The 19783-nt window shown below is 47.0% G+C and overlaps 1 protein-coding gene across 1 annotated transcript in view; it reads right to left on the bottom strand.

The window, feature by feature from the left end:
* The window catches only part of TRIM35 (tripartite motif containing 35), a 28097-nt gene extending 11065 nt beyond the window's left edge, over positions 1-17032 (bottom strand). The window contains exons 1-5 of the mRNA XM_081075726.1: positions 16476-17032; positions 6645-6740; positions 3889-4119; positions 1688-1710; positions 756-874 (exon numbers count right to left, since the gene is read on the bottom strand). Of these exons, the coding sequence (XP_080931852.1) occupies positions 756-874; positions 1688-1710; positions 3889-4119; positions 6645-6740; positions 16476-16928 (922 nt within the window). The 5' untranslated portion in view covers positions 16929-17032. The remainder of the gene's footprint in view (positions 1-755; positions 875-1687; positions 1711-3888; positions 4120-6644; positions 6741-16475) is intronic.
* Positions 17033-19783: the final 2751 nt, after the last annotated feature.

The raw sequence follows: 19783 nt of genomic DNA, 5'->3' as shown, positions 1-19783 counted from the left end.
CTATAAAATCACGATGTCTCCGTCAGTTTGGGCAGTTATAAGAAAAGTACCATAGACTGAGTGGCTTAAACCACAGAAATTTATTTCTCACAGTTCTGGAGGCTGGAAGTCTGAAGTCAGGGTACAATATGGTTCAGTTCTGGTGATGGCCGCCTTTTTGGTTTACAGATGGCCACCTTCTTGCTGTGTCCTCACAAGAGGGAGATAGAGAGGAACCCAGCTCCCTTGTGTCTCTTCTAAGGGCACTCATCCCATCATAGGGCCCCAGCCTCTTGACCTTATCTGACCCTAATCACCTCCCTTACGGTATTTGCTTCCAAATACCGTCCTTAGGGGTTAGGGCTTCCACATAAGAATTTGGAGGGACACAGACATTCAGTTCATAGCACAATGACAGAGTGACTCCCATGGGCTGGAATCCCCCTGGGAGAGGTGATCCTGAACTAAAGAGGTCTTTCATTATATACACAACATGGTTCTGAATAGGGAGGGAAGTCAGTTCTCTTTCTGAAGAGGAGACCAAGTGTCAGGACCCAGAGAGGAAGGAGTTCTGCCAGGAAGGGTTTGATCAGTGGGGCAAGGAATGGATGAGCTGGGCTCTGGGGATCTGGTCTGAATGAAGGTGGAAAAGGGATGAGTTGAAGGATGACAAGGTCCCGTGGGCTGGGAGGCTGGAAGAAGTGAGTTCAGCTGGCGCTCGGCCTCGCATAAAGTACTCCCCCCTGCCAGTGTCACCTGCCTGTGCCCCCACTAACCAGATTCAACAGACATGACCATCTTCCTCCAGACGCGGTACTGCAGGGAGTCCAGGTACTTGCAGACGTCGATGAGCATGCCGGGCTGCACGGGCTCTGGCTCCATGGTGCAGAAGAGGCTGGGAAAGAAGAACTGGCCTGGGGGCAGGACCAGGGCCATGCATCCTGGGCCCTACTGGGTCAGCTGGATTTAACGGACAACGGGACTTGTTCCCTTGCCTCAGACCTAAATTCCCTGGCCACCTTACCCAAGACAAACCCAGACTGGGCTCTCATGGGAGACGAGCGAGGAATCAATACCCCTCCTACCCCTTTGGGATTCAGTACTCGGGCTCACCCTCCCCTAGTGGGGACAAATATAAACAGGAGGTTCTCAGACATGCTTCCCATCCTTGTGGGCAGAAACCACACTTACACATCTGCACATGGGATATCTGAGTCGGAAGGAACCTTAAGGGTCCTCCAGTCCAACAGTCTGAAGGTGTCACTGGCCTTTGTTTGAACACCTCCAGTGACAGGGAACTCGCTACTGCCCAAAGCACTCTCTTCCGTCTTTGTGCAGCTCTGACTGGGACACAGTTCTTCTTATCCATCCCTGAAAAACCCAACAACCATCAACACAAACCAGTATATATCCTGAGGCTCTCAGAAGGAGCAGGATGAGTAAAGAACAAGCCAAAATGTTGGGGTAACCCACCGAGAACTATGAGCCATATGCAGGATGGCACACTCTCTCTCCAGACTCAGGAAAACAACATTGCATCAATGGATGCCTTGAAAGAGGGCTCTCTCCACCTGGCCAGTCCCCATCACTCCCTCTGTATTATACCCAGCTGGCTTCATGACCTGCCTGGCCCTGGAGCCACTGGACTTTGCACCCCTGGTGTTTCTGCCTGCTCTTTCCCTCCCCTCCATCAGCCTTGGCAACTTACCGGCGTTTTCGGCTCTTATGTTTCTGAAAGAGAAAAAAAAAAATCACAGAGACACAAACATAGACACAGACAAAACATCAATTTCTGACCTTAAAAGGAGCCATGTATCCCGTGATCGTGGATCAGAAGACCTAAGAGTGTTAAGACGGCCATACCCCATTAACTGATCTACAAACTCAATGCAATTCCTATCAAAATTCCAGCAGCTTTCTTTGCAAAAACTGATGAGCTGATCCTATAATTCATATGGAAATTCAAGGGACCCAGAATAGCCAAAACAACCTTGGAAAAGAACAAAGTTGGTGGCTCACATTTCCCCATTTCCAAACTTGTTAAAAGCAACAGTAAATAATACAGTGTTGTACTAACATAGGGACAAACATGGATCAATGGACATTGAAGGTCTAGAAATAAACCCTCATATTTACTGTCAATTGGTTATCCACAAGGGTGCCAAGGACATTCAATGGGAAAAGACTGGTCTTCAACAAACGGTGCTGGGACAACTGGATATCCACATGAAAAGAATGACATTGGATTCCTACCTTCAACCATATACAAAAAGGAACTCAAAAAGGATCAAAGACTTAAATGTAGAGATAAAACTATAAAACTCATGACCTTGGATTAGTCTATGGTTTCTTAGGTATGACACCAAAAGCACAAGCAGCAAAAGAAAACATAGATAAACAGGATTTCATCAAAATGAAAAACTTTTGTCCTTCAAAGGATGTCATTAAGAAAGTGAAAAGATAACTCACAGAATATAGGAAAAAAAATGTATAAACCATATTGCTGATAAAGGTCTAGTATCTAAAATACATAAAAAAATCTTACAATTCAACAAGACAAGCCACCCAATTCTTAAAATGGCCAAAGGACTTGAATGTACATTCCCCCAAAGAAGATATACAAATGGCCAACAAGCACATGAAAAGATGCTCAACATCATTAGCTATGAGGGAAATGCAAATCAAAACCACAACGAGATACCACTTCACACCCATTATTATGGCTATAATAATAATAATAATAATAATAATAATAATAATAAAAGACAAGTGTTGGCGAGGCTATGGAGAAACTACAATCCTCATACTCTATTAGTGGAAATGTAAAATGGTGCAGTCTCTTGGAAAACAGCCTGGAAAGTTCCTCAAATGGTTAAACCTAGAATTACCATGTGATCCATCATATCTACTCCTAGGTACATACCCAGGAGAACTGAGAACATGTGTCCACACAAAAACATGTACACAAATGTTTATGGCAATATTATTCGTAATAGCTAAAAAGTGTAAACAACCCAAATGTTCATTAATTGATGAATGGATAAGAAAAATGTAGTCTGTATACATTCAATGGAATATTATTAAGCCATGTACTGATATGTACTACGACATGAAGTTTCAAAACATTATGGTAAGTCACAAGAGGCTACATATTGTATAATTCCATTACATGAAATGTCCAGAATAGGCAAATCTAGAGACAGAAAGCAGATTAGTGATTCCTGAGGGCTGGTGTGGATGAGTGTATAGGAGCAAAAAGGTTTCTGTGTGTGATGATGAAAATGTTCTAAAATTGACTGTGCTGACTGTGAATATACAAAAAACCACTGAGTTGTACATTTTAAATGGGTGAATTATATCTTAATAAATTTCATATATACCGTGTTTCCCCGAAAATAAGACCTAGCCAGACAATCAGGTCTAATGTGTCTTTTGGAGCAAAAATTAATATATGGCCTGGTCTTATTTTGGGGGAAATACAGTGTAAGGTGTTAACAATGGGAGGAACTACATGGAGAGGTATACAGGAGCACTCTGCACGGATCTGCAATTTTAAACAAATCTAAAATTAATCCAAAATAAAAAGTTTATGAAAAATGTACTCCCTTATATTTGGAAGGAAGAGAGAAGAAACAAAAAAAGAGAGCAAGAGTGAGTACAAGAGAAAGAGAAAGGGAGAAGGAGAAGAAAAGGAGAGGCAGAGAGAAATGAAGAATCCCTCAAGGAACTCTGCTCTGATTAAAATCGTTTCAGCCTCTTGCCCCAAGCAGAGGATGTGCTCTGTAAGCAGCTCTAGCCCAGCACCTCGAAGCTACGGGAAGACTGGGTTGGCCAGTGCCGCTGGTCTCCGCCTCCCCACTGTTTCCTGAATACCTGGTCCCTGTCACTGAATGACGGTGAGCTCCTCACCATGAGAAAAGAAACATCATCTTCCTTCATCTCCTTCTGCAGCCGCTCGATCTCATGGGCTAGAGCCTCCGTGTCTTCTGCAAGCTGTTTCATCTTCTCCTCGGCCTGCAGCTGCTTCTGCCTCCTGTCCTCGGTCATGACATCCAGGATGGCCTGCTCTTCCACTCTCAAGAACTCGCGAAGCTTATCAAACTCCTGGTGGATTCGCCCTTCCAGCCAGGCAGCCTCCACCTGCCGAAGAGAGCAAGAGGGAGCCCCAGACGATCAGACCAGACGTGGAGGAAACCTCAAGCCATCACCTAGCCCAGTGACTCTCAGATTTTTAGCAAAGGAACTCTACTTTCCAAAGAAACTGTGTAGGACCCAAATGGATAAAATATAGATGCTGCTTTCTTACCACACATTTACAAGCTGAACATTAGTCAAACAGCAAAATGAGATTGTTTTGATTAATTTTTAAAAAACTGAAATTGCTGCTTACACATGGCAACTGCACTCCTGTAACTTCCTCAACATACTACATTCTGTATCTTGTGTAGGCTGCATAAAAACACACATCCTAAATCACAGACATGAATTGGGGCCAACAGCAATGACTCTTAAAAATGATGCCATCCAATCTTAGGATTTAGTATTTGTCTGATTGAGAGGCTTACCAAAAGAGTAGGAAGTATTTGTTTTAAAATGGAACCATTCATAATATGCATACTCCTAGTCATAACTACAAAAATCTTTTAAAAGTTAAAACCAAACTACAAGTGTACTCAAAGAGCAGAAAAATATTCCACACCTTGGGCATGAGAAAGACTTTTCTTACCAAGATATGAAACTGAGAGGCCTCAAAGAAAGAAAGTGATAACTAAATACACATTAATATAAAAATAAGAACACTTCTGTATAGCAAGAAAGAGACTACTAATAATTACATACATAAATACAAGTCCACAATGACTACTGGAAAAACACCTCGAAATGTGTGCTCTAGCAACGACAGGTTAGGAACCCATCTCTTTGGATTGAAAATTCAAAAAATGTGTATGGCTCTGACAATATAAAATGATTCACTGAAAAAGTGAAAAATATCTGTTTGCTGATCTGTAAGACGAGAAATGCTGAAAGAGTTCTCTCTTGGACACTTCCCATGCATTATCTCATCTGAACATGTAAAAAAAAAAATCCCAGTAAGAGGCAAGTAACCTCTTTTCACAGATGAGGGATTAGCTTGGAGTGGTAAGGGATCTGCCTGGAGAACAAGCTTCGATCTGAAAATAGGTCTGCTTCGGGGTGGCCAGTTAGCTCAGTTGGTTAGAGCGCGGTGCTGGTAGCACCAAGGTTGCCAGTTCAATCACCACATGGGCCACTGTGAGCTGTGCCCTCCTTAAAAAAAAAAAAAAAAATAGGGCTGCTTTGCAGTTACTGCCACCAACACCCTACAATCCTGCCTTCTTCCATGTTCGACCAGCTCTGTGCTTGCTCAGATGTTAATGAGGCTCTTTCCCAAGCCTAACCCTCTCCCTTGGACATGGCACTGGAGGGCCAGGCAGCGGAGTTAGGTGTGTCTTAGCTGAGGCTGTAATGAGTCCACCAGCAGTTACTAGAAGCACTTGCTCAGGAAGTGATGGAGCAAAGCCAGGAACACCAGTCAGAAACCAGGCTGCCACTCCACACAGGACGCAGATGAAAAGAGGGTGCCAAGTCATAATATAACAAAGACATTGGGGAAAGAGGGGAGCCAATTCATTCATTCAACTAGCAAACATTTATTGGTCACCTATTGTGTCAAGAATTCTTTTAATTACTAGTGTGCCCTGCTTTCATTATATTCCAATGGAAGAAGATGAAAAAAAATAAAAAACAAAAGTTAATTACAGGTAATGGAATATTATGGAGAAAATAAAACGGAGATATAAGTAAAACGGGAGGGCTACTTTGCGTATGGTGATTAGGAACTTTTCTCAAAAGGGACATTAATTTGAGCTGAGATTTTAATAACAAGATACTGAGCATGGGAGGATCTGGAGGGAAGACAGCTCATTTAAAGAGCAGAAAGTAGGCCAGTGTGGCTGGAGCAGAGGGGCCATCCTGGGAGGAGGTGAAGTGAGGTGCAGGTACCAGTAGGTGTGAGATGAGGGCCTCAGAGGCCATGGTAAGGAGTCTGGATTTCATTGTGTGTGTCGTGGAAGCCACTGGACAGTTTTAAGCAGAGGAGTGACACGATAGATGTATTTTTCTAAAAGATCAGTCCTCTCTGTGGAGAGTGGAATCCAGAACAAGAGTGGGGCCAGGTAGGAGGCCAGGTGAGAAACAGTGGGGTCCTGGACCAGGATGGTGGCAGTGGAAATGGAGTGTTGGGTGGACATGATGTATTTTGGAGATAGAGGGGACGGGATTCTGATGGAGTAGATGTGGCGATGAAATGGAAAGAGGAACAATTAATGAGCCTCAGGTCATCACTGGCTTGAGCACCCAGGGAGATGGAGAAGTGCCACACATGTTGAAGTTAGTCCGACACCTTGGTGCAGGGGGCGCAGGGGGCTTTTTAAGCTGCTCCCATGGCTGCTGGCGTGGTCATGCCCAGGTACTTAAATAGGCCACGGCAGCGCAGCCACGATCAGCGTCCAAGGGCATGGCTGTGCTATCAGGACTAAGGAAGGCCGATGCTGTGTCAACAGCCACAGCCAAAGCCGCTGACCCTCGCCTGCCCCTGATGGCGCTGGGTGCCCCCCGGCTCCCACTCAGTCTGAGCACTCACTCACCTGATTGTGTTTGGCGATGGCCTCGTAGGAGCGCCTCATGGCCCAGAAGGCCTTGGCTTTCTCCCGCAGCGCGTGCTCCATGTTCCTGCACTTGGCCTGATGGGAGGAAGGAAAGGGAGGCGAGGCGGCAGGTTAGGGCTAGAGGGCAGGCAGGGAGGATGACGCCACATTTACAACTGGAGCTCCGCTTCTACAAGGGTGTAACTCAATCACAGTTATTGAACCAGACCTGCCATCCACTGCAGGGCACCGCCGAAAGGTAAGTACAGCCCTGACTTTGAACCTGACACTCACCTACAGCATAAAGGACCCTCAGACGTCACAACCCAGCAAATCCGTTTTATACCTGCTACAGGTGGGGAGACAGGGCTCAGGAGGTTGAGGGACCTGTTCCCTTTCAAGTTTGTCAGAGTACAGCATAGAGGGGCTTCCTGCTCAGGCCTAAGGCTGGTCCATGAATCCTGAGCTGTGCACATACCTGTAAAGTCGATGTGCTCCCAGCCTCCCTTTGCAACTTTCTAAACTGGACTCGCCTGAAGTCACTAACCGACAGGCATGATTACTGGGTTCATCCCGTTATTCCCATGGGGCCTTATCTAAACTACATGTCTCCCCACAGCCTGACGGTATCCCAGTATTCTAATAGTGCTTGGATTATGTGAAATACATTAATCAGCAGATCCAAATACCTTTTCTTTAGTAGTTATTTTCTACACTTTAACCACTGCTCTGATCTCCGTGGTCTCCTTGAAGAACCGGGACTAGTGTTAGGTTGAATTCCCACCTTTCGTATCGAAGGCCTAGTATTTTCTCTCCATTGTTATCCTGTCTTCTCTACATTCTGAGCATTTACTATTGGCCAGGGACTGCCTGACTTTACAAATTATGTCCCTTAATCATCACATGAGCCCCATTAGGTCAGTAGTATCATTAGCCCCGTATTACTCATGAAAAACACTGAAGCACAGAAAGGGGACGTGACGAGGGCACACAGCTAGTACCCGGCGGAGTAACAGTGTGAACCCAGACAGTGGTGGTAGGCAGCCTCCTAGGATGGCCCCCAGCGATCCCTCCTGTGAGATAAGTTTGTTGTCTTAAGCTGCCAAGTTTGGGGGGATGATCTGTTATACACCAATAGACAATACAGGCTTGTCCTCAAAAGCCGCATCCCCACCTGGACCTGATTTAGATGATGAGATTCTGGGTTTGGAGCTGATGCTGGTAAGAGATGCATGTGGATCTTAAGAGAGGGTGAGTGTATTCTGCATGTGGGAGGGACACAAATCACTGGGGGCCAGAGGGCAGAACGAAAAAGGCAGCCTCTACAATGGCCCCCATGATCCCCACCTCCTAGCATTCACGCCTCGGTGACATGCCCTGCCTTGTGAACTGGACCTAGTGTGACTTGCTTCTAACCAGTCGACTATGGCAAAAGTGATGGGATGTCACTTCTGAGATGAGGTGACAGAAAGCCTGTGTACACACCATTTCTTGGCCCCTTGTTTGATCTAGCCTCTGGGGCTCGGAACTGAGGGCGGCGTCCTCACCAAGTCCGTGAGGACCGGAACCCTGCCAGCAGCCACCTGAGCAAGCCTGAATGAGGATGTGGCCTGCTTGAGCCTTCAGTTGAGACTGCAGCCCCAGTGACACCTTGATTGCAGCATTGGAGACCCTGGGGCACTCAGCTAAGTCATGCCCAGATTCCTGACCCACAGAAACCATGACAATAGACGCTTTTTGTTTTAAGCCGCTACGTGTCAGGGTAATTTGTTGCGACAGATTAACTACTAGCCCGTGTGTCATGCTCTCATAGCCCCTTCTTTTAACCGATATATCACAGAAAAGAACGTCACGACTGATCTCATTTTCTGCAGGTTTTGTTTTGTACTCATTCTGGTCATTTTTATGTTCTTCTTGAGAATATTTAACAGATTTTTTAAAAAAAACATTGTTTTCTGTAGTGTGTCATCTTTAAGGTGTGTCTCCTAAATAGCAAAACAACATCAGTGTGAGCGTCCCACAAGACTACTGAAATATCATCCTAGTGTTTTATTTTGTGGGATGAGGTATTTTGTTATAAAGTTACTTAATAAAGTCCAAAAGGACAATCCCTTGATTTGCCAAGTAAGTGTGAATGATAGTGAAGCAACTGGCTACATGCATTACCCAGGGGTGTGCTGGCCCCGAAACAACACAGCCAGACCAGACCCTCTGGCCTTCCACCTGGACAGTTAGGGAGTTATGAAGATACATAGGTGGGGGTGACAGTCCCTTGTCCTTCCCAAACTTTTCAATCACTTAGAGAGTTCTGGTTTAATTCAGCAAAGACCAATCCTAAAATGGCCATTCTCTGAGATGTCAGCTGGTATGATCAACCAACGACCATATTACTACCAGCAATTACCATATTATTGAGCATATACTCTGAACAAGGCACTAATTAAGCACTTTACAAACATCGTTCTACATAAGTCTTACATTCCTGCAAGGAACGTGTTTCTCTCATAGAGGAGAAAATAAGGCCCCGAGGAGTTAAGTAACTTGTCAGAATTACAGACAGTCGCTGACCCAGGATTTGTACTCAGAAGTGTCCAATTCTAAAGGTCATGTTCTTAACCACAGCGTTGTTTCCCTCTTTCCAAATCTTATACCTTTTATTTATGATTCCTGACTTGCTTTATTAGCTACGCGCTCCAGTACAAGACTGAACAGGTCAGTGCGCATTCCTGTCTTTTTTCCTCAGCTCGATAAGAAAGCTTTCAATGTGTCACCATTAAATATGGTGATTTGCTTGTGAAGTTTTTTCCATTCCTAGTTTGCTGGGTTTTTTTCTTTTCATTTCATACCAAAAGGATCTTGAATTTTATCAAATGCATTTTTTTTTTTTTTACCTATTGCCATGATCATATTTAAGTGGCACAGCATTGGTTTTTGTTTCTTATCCCATCTGACAACTTTTGTCATTGGACTGGAGTATTTAACATAATTACCAGTATATTTGCATTTAAACTTACATTCTTGTTCTGTGCTATTTGTCCAGCTTGGTCAATATCTCTTTTTCTGTCCTTTTGCGTCTTTTTTTAATTTACTGTGCATTTTTTATTCCACTTTTTTTCTTTCTGCATTTAGTGGTTAACCTAGAAAATACTACATTAAAAAGTGTGAATTCAAATGAATCTAAACAACATACTGTTTATGATGACTTTTGATATTCTAATTTTAACACTAAGCGTATTTGTATCCCAATGGGACACACCATTCAGGGACATAATGCCAGCAGGAAGCCCAAGGAGTGCCTGAATGAGCAGAGGCTGCAGGCAGGTCATTAGTGAGGTCTGGACCATAGTATGAAGCTCAGTCAGGACTCACTAATATGGGACATCACTGCCCTGGGTGGAGTTAAGTGGCCGATGACACATCTGGAATATCACCCAGGCCCTAAGTCCAAAAGAGCAAATGAGCTCTGATTTTGGCACCAAATTATAACATTCGAGATCACTTATTACGCACACACATAAAATATGAAGCTTTTATTTACACCGAAGGAGTCAGAAGGTGATTATGTAATCTACAGTTTTTTTTAAATTACAATTTGATTCCTGACACAGCACATTTCAATAGCACATTTAATATCCTAAGGATTTTACAAAATTATTTTACCCAAAATATCCATTCACACAGGTGCTATGTGGCATAAAAAAGTGGGTAAGAGAAAGAATACATATCCTTTTCCAAAATAGTCATAGCACCCTTGCAAGTACTAGCCGTGTCTGAAGCCAGGGACGCCGGCTTCTCAGGTTTTCCGTCTTCTCAGGCCTTACACATGCTGCCTCTGACTGATCCCCACTTGCTTTACCAAACCACCCCAACAAGGCCTTGAAAACTCAGCTCCAGCCCCCTTCGTTTCTTCCAGGAAGCCAGCTGCTCTCCCAGGAGAGTTCAGGTGCACCTCCCGGAGCTCTGTCACAGCCCCCCCGGTACTCCTCTGTCATCCACTTACTACCCTGGATAATCGCCTCACTTTCCGGGAAAGGCTGCAGGCTTCCTGGGGGCAGGTCCTCCCACCTACCTCAGTCAAGCTCAACAAACCTTTGCAGGAGTGAAGGCTTGCCCTGCAGGGTGGAGACTGTTTTGCCCACTGCATATCCCCAGGTCTTAGCACAAAGTGGATGCTCAGCTCACTACCTGCCCAGTCAATGAATGCTCCGAAAGTCCACGTTGTCTCCACTACGCCACATCGTTAGGAGACTGCTCTGTACCCTTGTTTTTGTCACTAGCCACTGGTGAGACCTTTGGCAAAAGCCCCTTCTCTCTCTGTGGCTGTCAGGCTCCTCACCTTAAGAGGAAGGCATGCAAGTTCCTACGGTGTCTCAGGTTTCACCATGGGAATGAAGAGTGTGGTTTTTCTGTGTCCATGCTAACCTGGACCATCGCCAGGATTTCCTCACGTCTGTCTCTAGTTCGTGTCTTTTTCCCCTGTAGACGTCAAACATTTACTTTCTGGCAGATTTTGTGCAGCTAAGAAGTTTGGTGCCTGGCTGCCCATGTTCAAATCCCAGCACTCCCACTTAGTAGCTGGTGATCTTGACCAAGTTCCTTGACTTCTTTGCTCCTCTGGGATGAGAACAGTACCTAGCCCAGCAGTGAGGATACAAGTCAACCCGTGTCAAGTGTTCGGAAGAGAGTCCCAGGCCTGTGTTGATTCTTGTTAGTGCCAGGTAGCTTACCTCTCCTAGTGGTTACTTTCCAGGTTTCTTTTTAACTGAGATGTAACTGACACATAACATTATATTTCAGGTGTACAAGATAATGATTCAATATGTGCCTATATTATGAATTGATCATCACAATAAGTCTAGTTAATGTTCATACCATAAAGTCACAAACTTTTTTTCTTGTGATGAGAATTTTTAAAATTTATTTTCTTAGCAACTTTCAAATATGCAACACAGGATTATTAACTACAGTCACCATGCTGTACATTCCATCTCCATGACTTATTTATTTTATAACTGGGAGTTCGCACCTTTTGGCCACCTTCACCCATTTCACTCACACCTCCCTTCCCCAAAGGCTTGTCCTAAATGGGCAGCATAAACGCATCTGAGACAACTTGATCTCATCCAGATCCCTTTCTTATCTAACTCCAATCCAGTCTCCCTGTGCTTCCTTTCCCCTTGGTGCTCAGCCCTCCTTAAGCAGGTGTCTACTGCCTACTGCTGCGCCCCATAACTTAGGGGCCTTCAGGAGCAGCGTTCACTAAACCCTATCCTTTCCTAGGCACATGCTTTGCCAAGTAGACAATGATCCTCCAGCCACCTGGATCTGGTAGGGCCCGGCCCATAAGGGGGCATCTGGGATGGGGTGAGTAGTTAGCAAATAGGGGGGAAGAAATGGAAGGGGGAAAGACCTAAGAGGTGCCTGGAAGGGGCAGAAAAGGCTGGAGGGCAGAAGATGGCCCTCACGTCAGTCCCATGTAAGAAAGGGGTCTCCACAAGGTAATTCAGAGGCCTGGCGCTTGTTGCGGGTTCAGGGCAGGGTTCCTTTGGGGATAGAAGCCAGAGCAGCCGCTAGACTGGGAGTCAGGAGATCTGAGTTCTAATCCCAGGTGTTCTACTTTCATTCCCTGTGACTGGCATGAGTTGTTGTATTTCTCCAAGTTTCCGATTTTCTCATTAGTCAAATGTAATCATCTCCTTGCAGTCCCCTTCAGCTCCAGGTCTGTGTATTTGGGGGATTTGCCAAGTTCCCTATGAGTGTTTTAAACTAGTGTTTTCATTCAATGATAACCGAAAAAAACAAGCAAACAACCCCCCCCCCATAAAAACCCCCCCAAGATAAGCCTATTGTGAGTCACCTTATAAACAGTGCTGAAACATGCTTGCGGTTCCCACAACTTCAGTACCAGTATTTGTATTTTCCTAACAACGTGTTTGACATCAGGCTACACTACTTTCATTGTCCTGGCTTAATAAGGAAAGAACAGAAATACACTTCACAGGTGAGGGATGTGCTAGACCCAAATGAAGGCGAGTCACAGCCCAGGAAAAGTGTCAGTTCGTCAAACAGGGAAATTTTGGCTGGCAAATCAAGCCATCACTTGGAACAGGGTGAAAGGGTTTCATAAGCACTGTGAGAAGCTCACAGCCACCCAGGAACAGTGCTTCTGTTCCAGCAAAATGAGATCCTGTAATGACATACTATTTTCACTAGAACTGTACTGATTTAAATTTAATTTGTACTTAATCTGAAAACTTCTTTTCGTTTTATTGCCTATCTGTGGCGTAAGCAAGAGGAATTTACATTAGTTTTTGATAAGGAATGTGATAAGACAGTTTAAGACATACTGTTGGAATATTTATCCCTTTAAGAAGAATGTGTGTACATTGTTCAAGTTTGAGAAACACTGCACTAGAGGATTTCCTAACATCCCTTCAAGAGCCAAGATGCACTTTAAAGCTCTAGTTTAAACACTAAACCAGGTTCTGAAATCTCATCAGTCCTTGCCTCCGTGCCCCATGGCACTTAGGACAAAATTCCAAATCTTTAACATGCCCTTTAGGACCCTTCAGGCTCTGTCCTGGATGCCCTCACCCCTCATCTGGGTTGCTGCAAAATCCCTTTCCCAGAAACGGCTTCCTGTGCCCAGCAGACAAAAGCAGGCATCCTTGTCACAACTTATCACACCCTGTACTGTCCTGCACAGGAACAGCAGCCTGGAACCATAAACTTGTCAGTGTGATTATTATTCAGTCATCCTTATCAGACTCAGAGAAGCAAGGGACTAGGCCTGCCCTGTCCTCTACTGGACATATCCTGCCCGGCACATAGTAGGCACTCAGCCAGCCCACTGACAGTGGTCCTCATCCACTGAAGCCTCTAAGTAACCCCCCGCCCCCTCCACACACACAGTCAGTTGCCATCACAGATCCTGGAACATGGGACCAGCAGGAAACGTTTTACCCTGGGGCCAGAGAAGAATCTCAAAGTCTATGGCCAGAGTAGGAGCTGAACAAGGCCTCAGGGGAACTCCATAGTACCTGCTCTGTGACTCTGAATGGATTACCTAACTTCTCTGAGACTCAGTGTCACTGTCTATAATATGGGGAGAAGACACCTACCTGTAGCAAGCTGAAAAATGGTCGCCCAAAGATGTCCATGCCCTAATTCCTAAACCTATGAGTATGTTACCTTTTGGCAAAAAGGACTCCGTAGCTGTGAGTCAATTACAGGTTTTAAGATAGGGCGATTACCCTGGATTGTCTGGGTGGGCCCCACGTAAACACAAGGGTCCTTTTAAGAGGGAGGTAGTAGAGTTAGGGAAGGCAGTGGGATGACAGACTCAGAAGTTGGAATGATGTGCTTTAAATATGGAGGAAGGGGCCTTGAAAAGCTGGACAAAGCAAGGAAATAAGCCTCCAAAAGGCATGTAGCTCTGCCAACACCTTGGTGTTAGGACTTCTGACTTACAATAAATCTGGGCTGTGTTAAACACAATGTTTATGGTACTGTATTCACAGCAACAGGAAACTTATACATAACCTCATAGAGTTTCCGTGAGGGTTAAGTTTGTTGACATAAATACTTAAGAGCACCTGACACATAGTTAAGTGCTCAAAAAGTGTTCGTTGCTATGATTATTAGTTTTGATGAGTTCTCCATATGGCTGCCAAAGTGATCTTTCTAAAGCGTATATTTTATCACAAAATCCCTATTTAAACACTTTCAGGGCTCCCCATATCACACAAAGGCCCTTCCGCGCCTTCTCACCTCTCCTGCCTCCCCATATCGTCCCCCACAACCACCACCTACTCCAATCATCTAGAACTACACCTTTTCTACTTACTGTCTGACTTCCCCCACTGCAGTGTGACTCCATGGGGCGAGGGCTCTGTCTTACTGGCCTCAGCACCCGGAGGAGGCCCTGGAACACAATGGACCCTCAGTACCTCGTTGTCCAACACACAAATGAACTCCACCCTCTATCAGACTGAGCACCCTAGGCTTGCATTCTCCTGATATCTCTCAGGCCTGGACTCCCTACCCGCTGAGACGTTGCCCTGAGTGCCCATTTGACGGAATCATGCCTGTGCTGAAAACCCTCTCACTGCTTCCTATACTATTTAGGATAAAAGCCAAACCCCGAATCCTCCTGGCTCCTTCGTATCTCAATCCTCATTCTGAATACCCTGAAATTCTCTTGGGGCCCAGAAAGTCAGGCCTCCCCGCTTCCCAACACTCATAGATGACGCTGCCCCAGCCTGAAATACCCTCCCTCACCCCCTCCCCCCCCTTCACCTGGCTAACATCTCATCCCTGTGGTCTCTGCTTGAAGCTCCTGGAAGGTATAAATTATTGTTTATCTCATGTCCTGCAGTTTGCCCAGGGCTTAGTGTAAAGCATCTGCTGAATAAACAGAAAGTTGTCATATGTACTTCCTGGCACTGGCTCACTGATCTTGAACCCTGGCTTCGCCCAGACCTTGGGGACCTGCCTTTGTGTCCTTGCCTTCACCCCTGACCCTCTTCCTGATCTGTACCTCTGCCAGTCCCATGGTGATTAGTCATGACTTGATCTATGGTGCCCCTCTACCTCGACCCGTCCCCAGAATGCCCAGCACTTACTTTAGTTGTCCCAAATCAGGACCTGGCACTTCTGCCAGTGGAAATGCGGAAAAGCATTGTTGTGGACCACTGTTAAATAAGGTGACAGGAGTTAAGGGTTATCCCTTTGGCAAGCTACATTGGTGTTCAAATGTGCATAATGATGACATTACGCACTTGAATTTTTCAAAATGTTTGTGGAACTGTAATCAACTTTTGGTATTTCTTAAGAAAGTCATTAAAACAAACTAAAGCAGTGTCTGAAGACCAGACATTGGGGGAGTGCTTACAGCATCTCCTTTCAATACATGCAGCTTCCTACTGGCTAACAGGTGTTCTCCAAACTGTGGATCTACCTCACGTATTGGTAGGTGATGACATAAATTAACGTTTCACACCCTGCACAATTTAAAAAATAAAACAAACAAAAATACAACAAAGGAAATTCCAGAGTATCACAGACACAGGACTTTTCTTTCAACTGATACACACACGAGTGTGCTGGATCACAATGGCTAAGGTCAAAAAGTTTTAACACTCCTGAGTTGGTTAATCCTTGTTTCCTGATCATTTTTCCTTCTTATACTAAAAATTCTCCACGTTAGTTTTGCCCTGTAAGTTGCTCCTTACTTTATTTACTGCCACTGGAACTCTAGGTATTGGGGTGCGGAGAGAGTGACCCAGGATAAGCCAGGTGGCCAGGGCCAGAGGTGTTCCCACAGCTGCACAATACATGGGCCAGCCGGGGAAGCAGGTGACCAGTTTGGGGGGACATCAGGGCTCCACATCCATGGCCAGCCCTTGGGCTCCTGCACCTCCCACCTGAATGGGCCAAGCTCCAGGGTTCCTGGGCGTTCCCCATACCTGTGCTTTTCAAAGAGGTAGGGCCCCATACTGCTGGCAGAAAGGGTGCATGGCCCCAGCTCTGTCTTGACAACATCCTGTGACCCCGGTTCACACACTTCCTGCTTCCATTCCCTCTTCTCCCATCCCAGGCCTCCTGGGCCGGCCTCGATGGAGACGGCAGCCTCTGTAGGTTACCTGTCACAGAGGTGGGGGTCCTGAGATGACACCAGCAAGCTGGCAGCAGGAAGAGGGGAGGGTCTGAGCACACTCCGCTCCAGCAGGCTGGAGTGGCGGCAACTGCGGGGTCCGGGGTGCTGGGTTCCGAGGCGGACTCGGCCACCACGTGCGCGCCGGGCCACCCCCCTCGCACTGCCGCACTTACCCGAAAGTCGTGCGCGGTGTCCTTCACGGGCTGCACGCGGTGCCCCTGGTGCCGGGGGTCGGCCTGGCACGAGCAGCACAGCAGCTCCTTGTCGTCGAGGCAGAAGAGGTTGAACTGGGCGCGGTGCAGGCGGCAGAGGCGCGGGGAGCGGTGGCCGGTCCAGCGCGCGCCTTCGGCCTCCTCGCGCAGCAGCTTCTCCACCAGGTTGTTCAGGGTGTGGTTGGTGCGCAGGTCGGCGGGGGCCGCGCGGTCCTTGCACACCGGGCAGGTGGGCGCCACTTGCATCTCCCAGCAGCGAGTCACACACCCGCGGCAGAAGTTGTGGCCGCAGCGCAGAGTCACGGCGTCGCGGAAGGGGTCGTAGCAGACGGCGCAGAGCAGCTCCTCCTTGAAGGAGCGGGACGGGCCGGGGGACGGAGCGGGGCCGGGAGACACAGCCGGGCCTGGCTCCATAATACCCGCCGCCAGCTCCGGCGCCCGCAACTTTCGCTCCAGCCCCTCCTACCCGCCTCGGGGCTCACGGGACCCGGGGCTGAGCAGCGCCCAGCCCCTTCCTCTCCGCGCGCGGAAGGACAGCGGCGCGGGCCAATCGCAGGGGGCGCGCGCGCGAGGCTCCGCCCCACTTCCGGTCTGCGCTGGAAACCCCGACAGAGCCGGGCAGGTCCCTCTGCTCAATGGTCCCCTCCAGTCCCAGGCCCGGCAGCCAGGCTTCGCGAGGAAGAAACGCCCCAGCCCATGCTGTAGGGCTTCCGTGTCACCGGAATCCTGCTTCCGATTCGAAATGGGAAATGCAGACGAGGAACCGATCCCCGGAAATGTCAGACCCGCGACGTAGGAGGAGGGAGAGCTCCCCACTTCCTGGTTCCCAAGTCGAATCTGGGGCTCCCGGTGCCGTTAGTGGTGTCACCACTGAGAGTTTATGGTGTTTTTTTCACGGGTCTGGGTCCACTCTTGCATTAGGTGTTTGCGGAATGTTGGCTAGTGTTATTCCTGCCCCGCGGAGTAAGAAAGAAACCGGTGCGGGAAGAGCCAGTTCTTGTCCCGGGGTTAAATCAGGGGGCAGGTCGCCTTTTGTCAAACTCGTCTTTCCTTGTCAATAAAATGACGCGAATATCGCTGGCCCTCATGCGCTGTGAGGATTAAAGTGAAATAAACATGGGAAGTGCTCTTGACATGGGGCAGAGATTAGGGAGGGAGGACGGACTGCCTTTTGGGGACTCTCTTTCCAAGGATGTTTCTGTGCTACAGAGTCTCGGAGGGCAGGAATAATGTCTCCCTGCAGGAAAAGGTCGGACGGCCTTACTCTGCGTTGTCAAAGATGCGTGTTTCAGCTGCAGGTCTCCAAGCTCTCCTACAAAGCCACCTCCCGCGGCCTTCATCCCATGGGCTGGAGGGACCTAAGTCTCAGACAACAACGGACCCAAACAATGACAATCCGACGAGTGCTGTGGCTGTTAGGAAACTGCCCTTTGTCTCTGGCCTAGGGCTCTCCTCTACCCATATCCATGAAACGGTGGCAGGCTCACTTGTCAGTTTGCAGGTAGGCTAAAATCTCCGACCCTTTCTAGTTCTTGACAATTTCCTTCCAACCTTTTCCTCCGAATAGGCCTTTCCCCGCAAAGCCGCGGGGATGCATACCACTACTTCTTACTGGCTTCTGAAGTGTTTCTTATCTAGGGTACACGATCCTCCTCCAGTCGGCTGGGGAACTTTGTAAAAGCACAGATTCCAGCACTGTACACAATAGCCAAGATATGGAAACAACCGAAATGCCCATCGGTCGATGACTGGATTAAGAAGCTGTGGGACATTTATACAATGGAGTATTACGCAGCCACAAAGAAGAAAGAGATCTTATCATTTGCAGCAACATGGATGGATCTAGAGAACATTATGTTAAGTGAAATAAGTCAGAAAGAGAAAGACAAGTACCATATGATCTCACTTATACGCGGGATCTAAAGAAAAGAATATGTGTATGAACTAATCAGAAACCGTTTTGGGGACACAAAAACCCGAGAGTGGTTAGATGGGCGGGGGGGAGGGGGTTGGGGATGGGGGGAAGGGTGAGGGATTGGGGGGCGGCTGGTGACCACAGGATGGCCTCAGGGTTTTTTGAGAATTACTTTGGGGAACTTATTCAATAGTGTTTGGGGATTTTGTTGGGTGTCCGATGGACATATGTCCTGTTTGGGAGACCACCTCAGGGATGCTGTGGATGCCTGGTCATGGCATTGTACACCAGAGGCTGGACATTAATGAATGCCAACTATAATTTTATATATATAATGTGATGGCTCGGTGCGAGGTCGGGGTGGTGGTGGGTGGGGGGAGGGGGGTTCACGGTGTGAGGGATGTAAAAATAAAATAAAATAAAACTATAAAAAAAAAATAAAAAATAAAAGCACAGATTCCTGGGCCCACTTCAATCGACTCATCTATCTGGGAGGCAGGCCCAGGAATCTGCATTTCCACACGCTCCCCAGATGATTCTCAGGTGCCCCAAAGTTTGAGACCCAGTATTCTATATCTACTCCACAACTAGGTCTCAAATTATGGTTACTGGTTCAAACATTACCTTAGAGGCAATCTCTGAAAAGGCCACAAGAGGGGGCTAATAACCCTACACTCACGGAGCCTTCCTGGAAAATCTTGTTTCTGGTCTCATTTTCTTTCCATTGTAGTCTCTTACTTATGTGTCCCAGTGGCTCTGTGAATCTGTTTTGCTGTTGTTTCATTCTGTTCGTATAGGATTTTCCTTGTTTTTTTTTTTTTTCTCAGACTCTGAGTGGGGCCACAAATCAAACCAAGGGTGAAGTTGTTCTCACTGAGATCATTGCGCACCCTTATAACCAGGGTCTGGATCTCTGCATTTTGTAGATTGCTTTTCTCCATTTTGTTTAGTTTTTTTTTCTGGAGCTTTGTTCTGTTCTTTTATTTGGCACATGTTTCTTTGTCTCCCCATTTTGGCTGCCTCCCTGTATTTGTTTCCGTGTGGGGATGCTATGTCTCCTGGTCTTAGCACAGTGGCCTTATGTAGTAGGGGCCCAATGGTGCAGTCTCCTTGGTCACCGGGTGCTCCAGGTGTGTCCCTTGGGTGTGCCCTCCTGTTGTAGTTGAGATTTGATTGCTGTTTGCACGTCAGTTGGAGGGATCAACCCTTAGGATGATTGATTGTGAAGACTGGCTGTGACTACGGTGAAGGAGCTGTTGTACAGGGGCTGACCCTACAGAGCAGAGGTCACTTTAGGGGGCTCTGGTGCCTGCCCATTGTGCCCTGTGGATGTGCCATTGTTGGAGGTGGCTGT

The sequence above is a fragment of the Rhinolophus hipposideros genome (assembly GCF_964194185.1).
Source record: "Rhinolophus hipposideros genome assembly, chromosome: 16".
Taxonomy (NCBI): Eukaryota; Metazoa; Chordata; class Mammalia; order Chiroptera; family Rhinolophidae; genus Rhinolophus; species Rhinolophus hipposideros.
The sequence above is the reverse complement of the archived record's forward strand: the minus strand, read 5'-3'. Positions and strand labels throughout refer to the sequence as shown.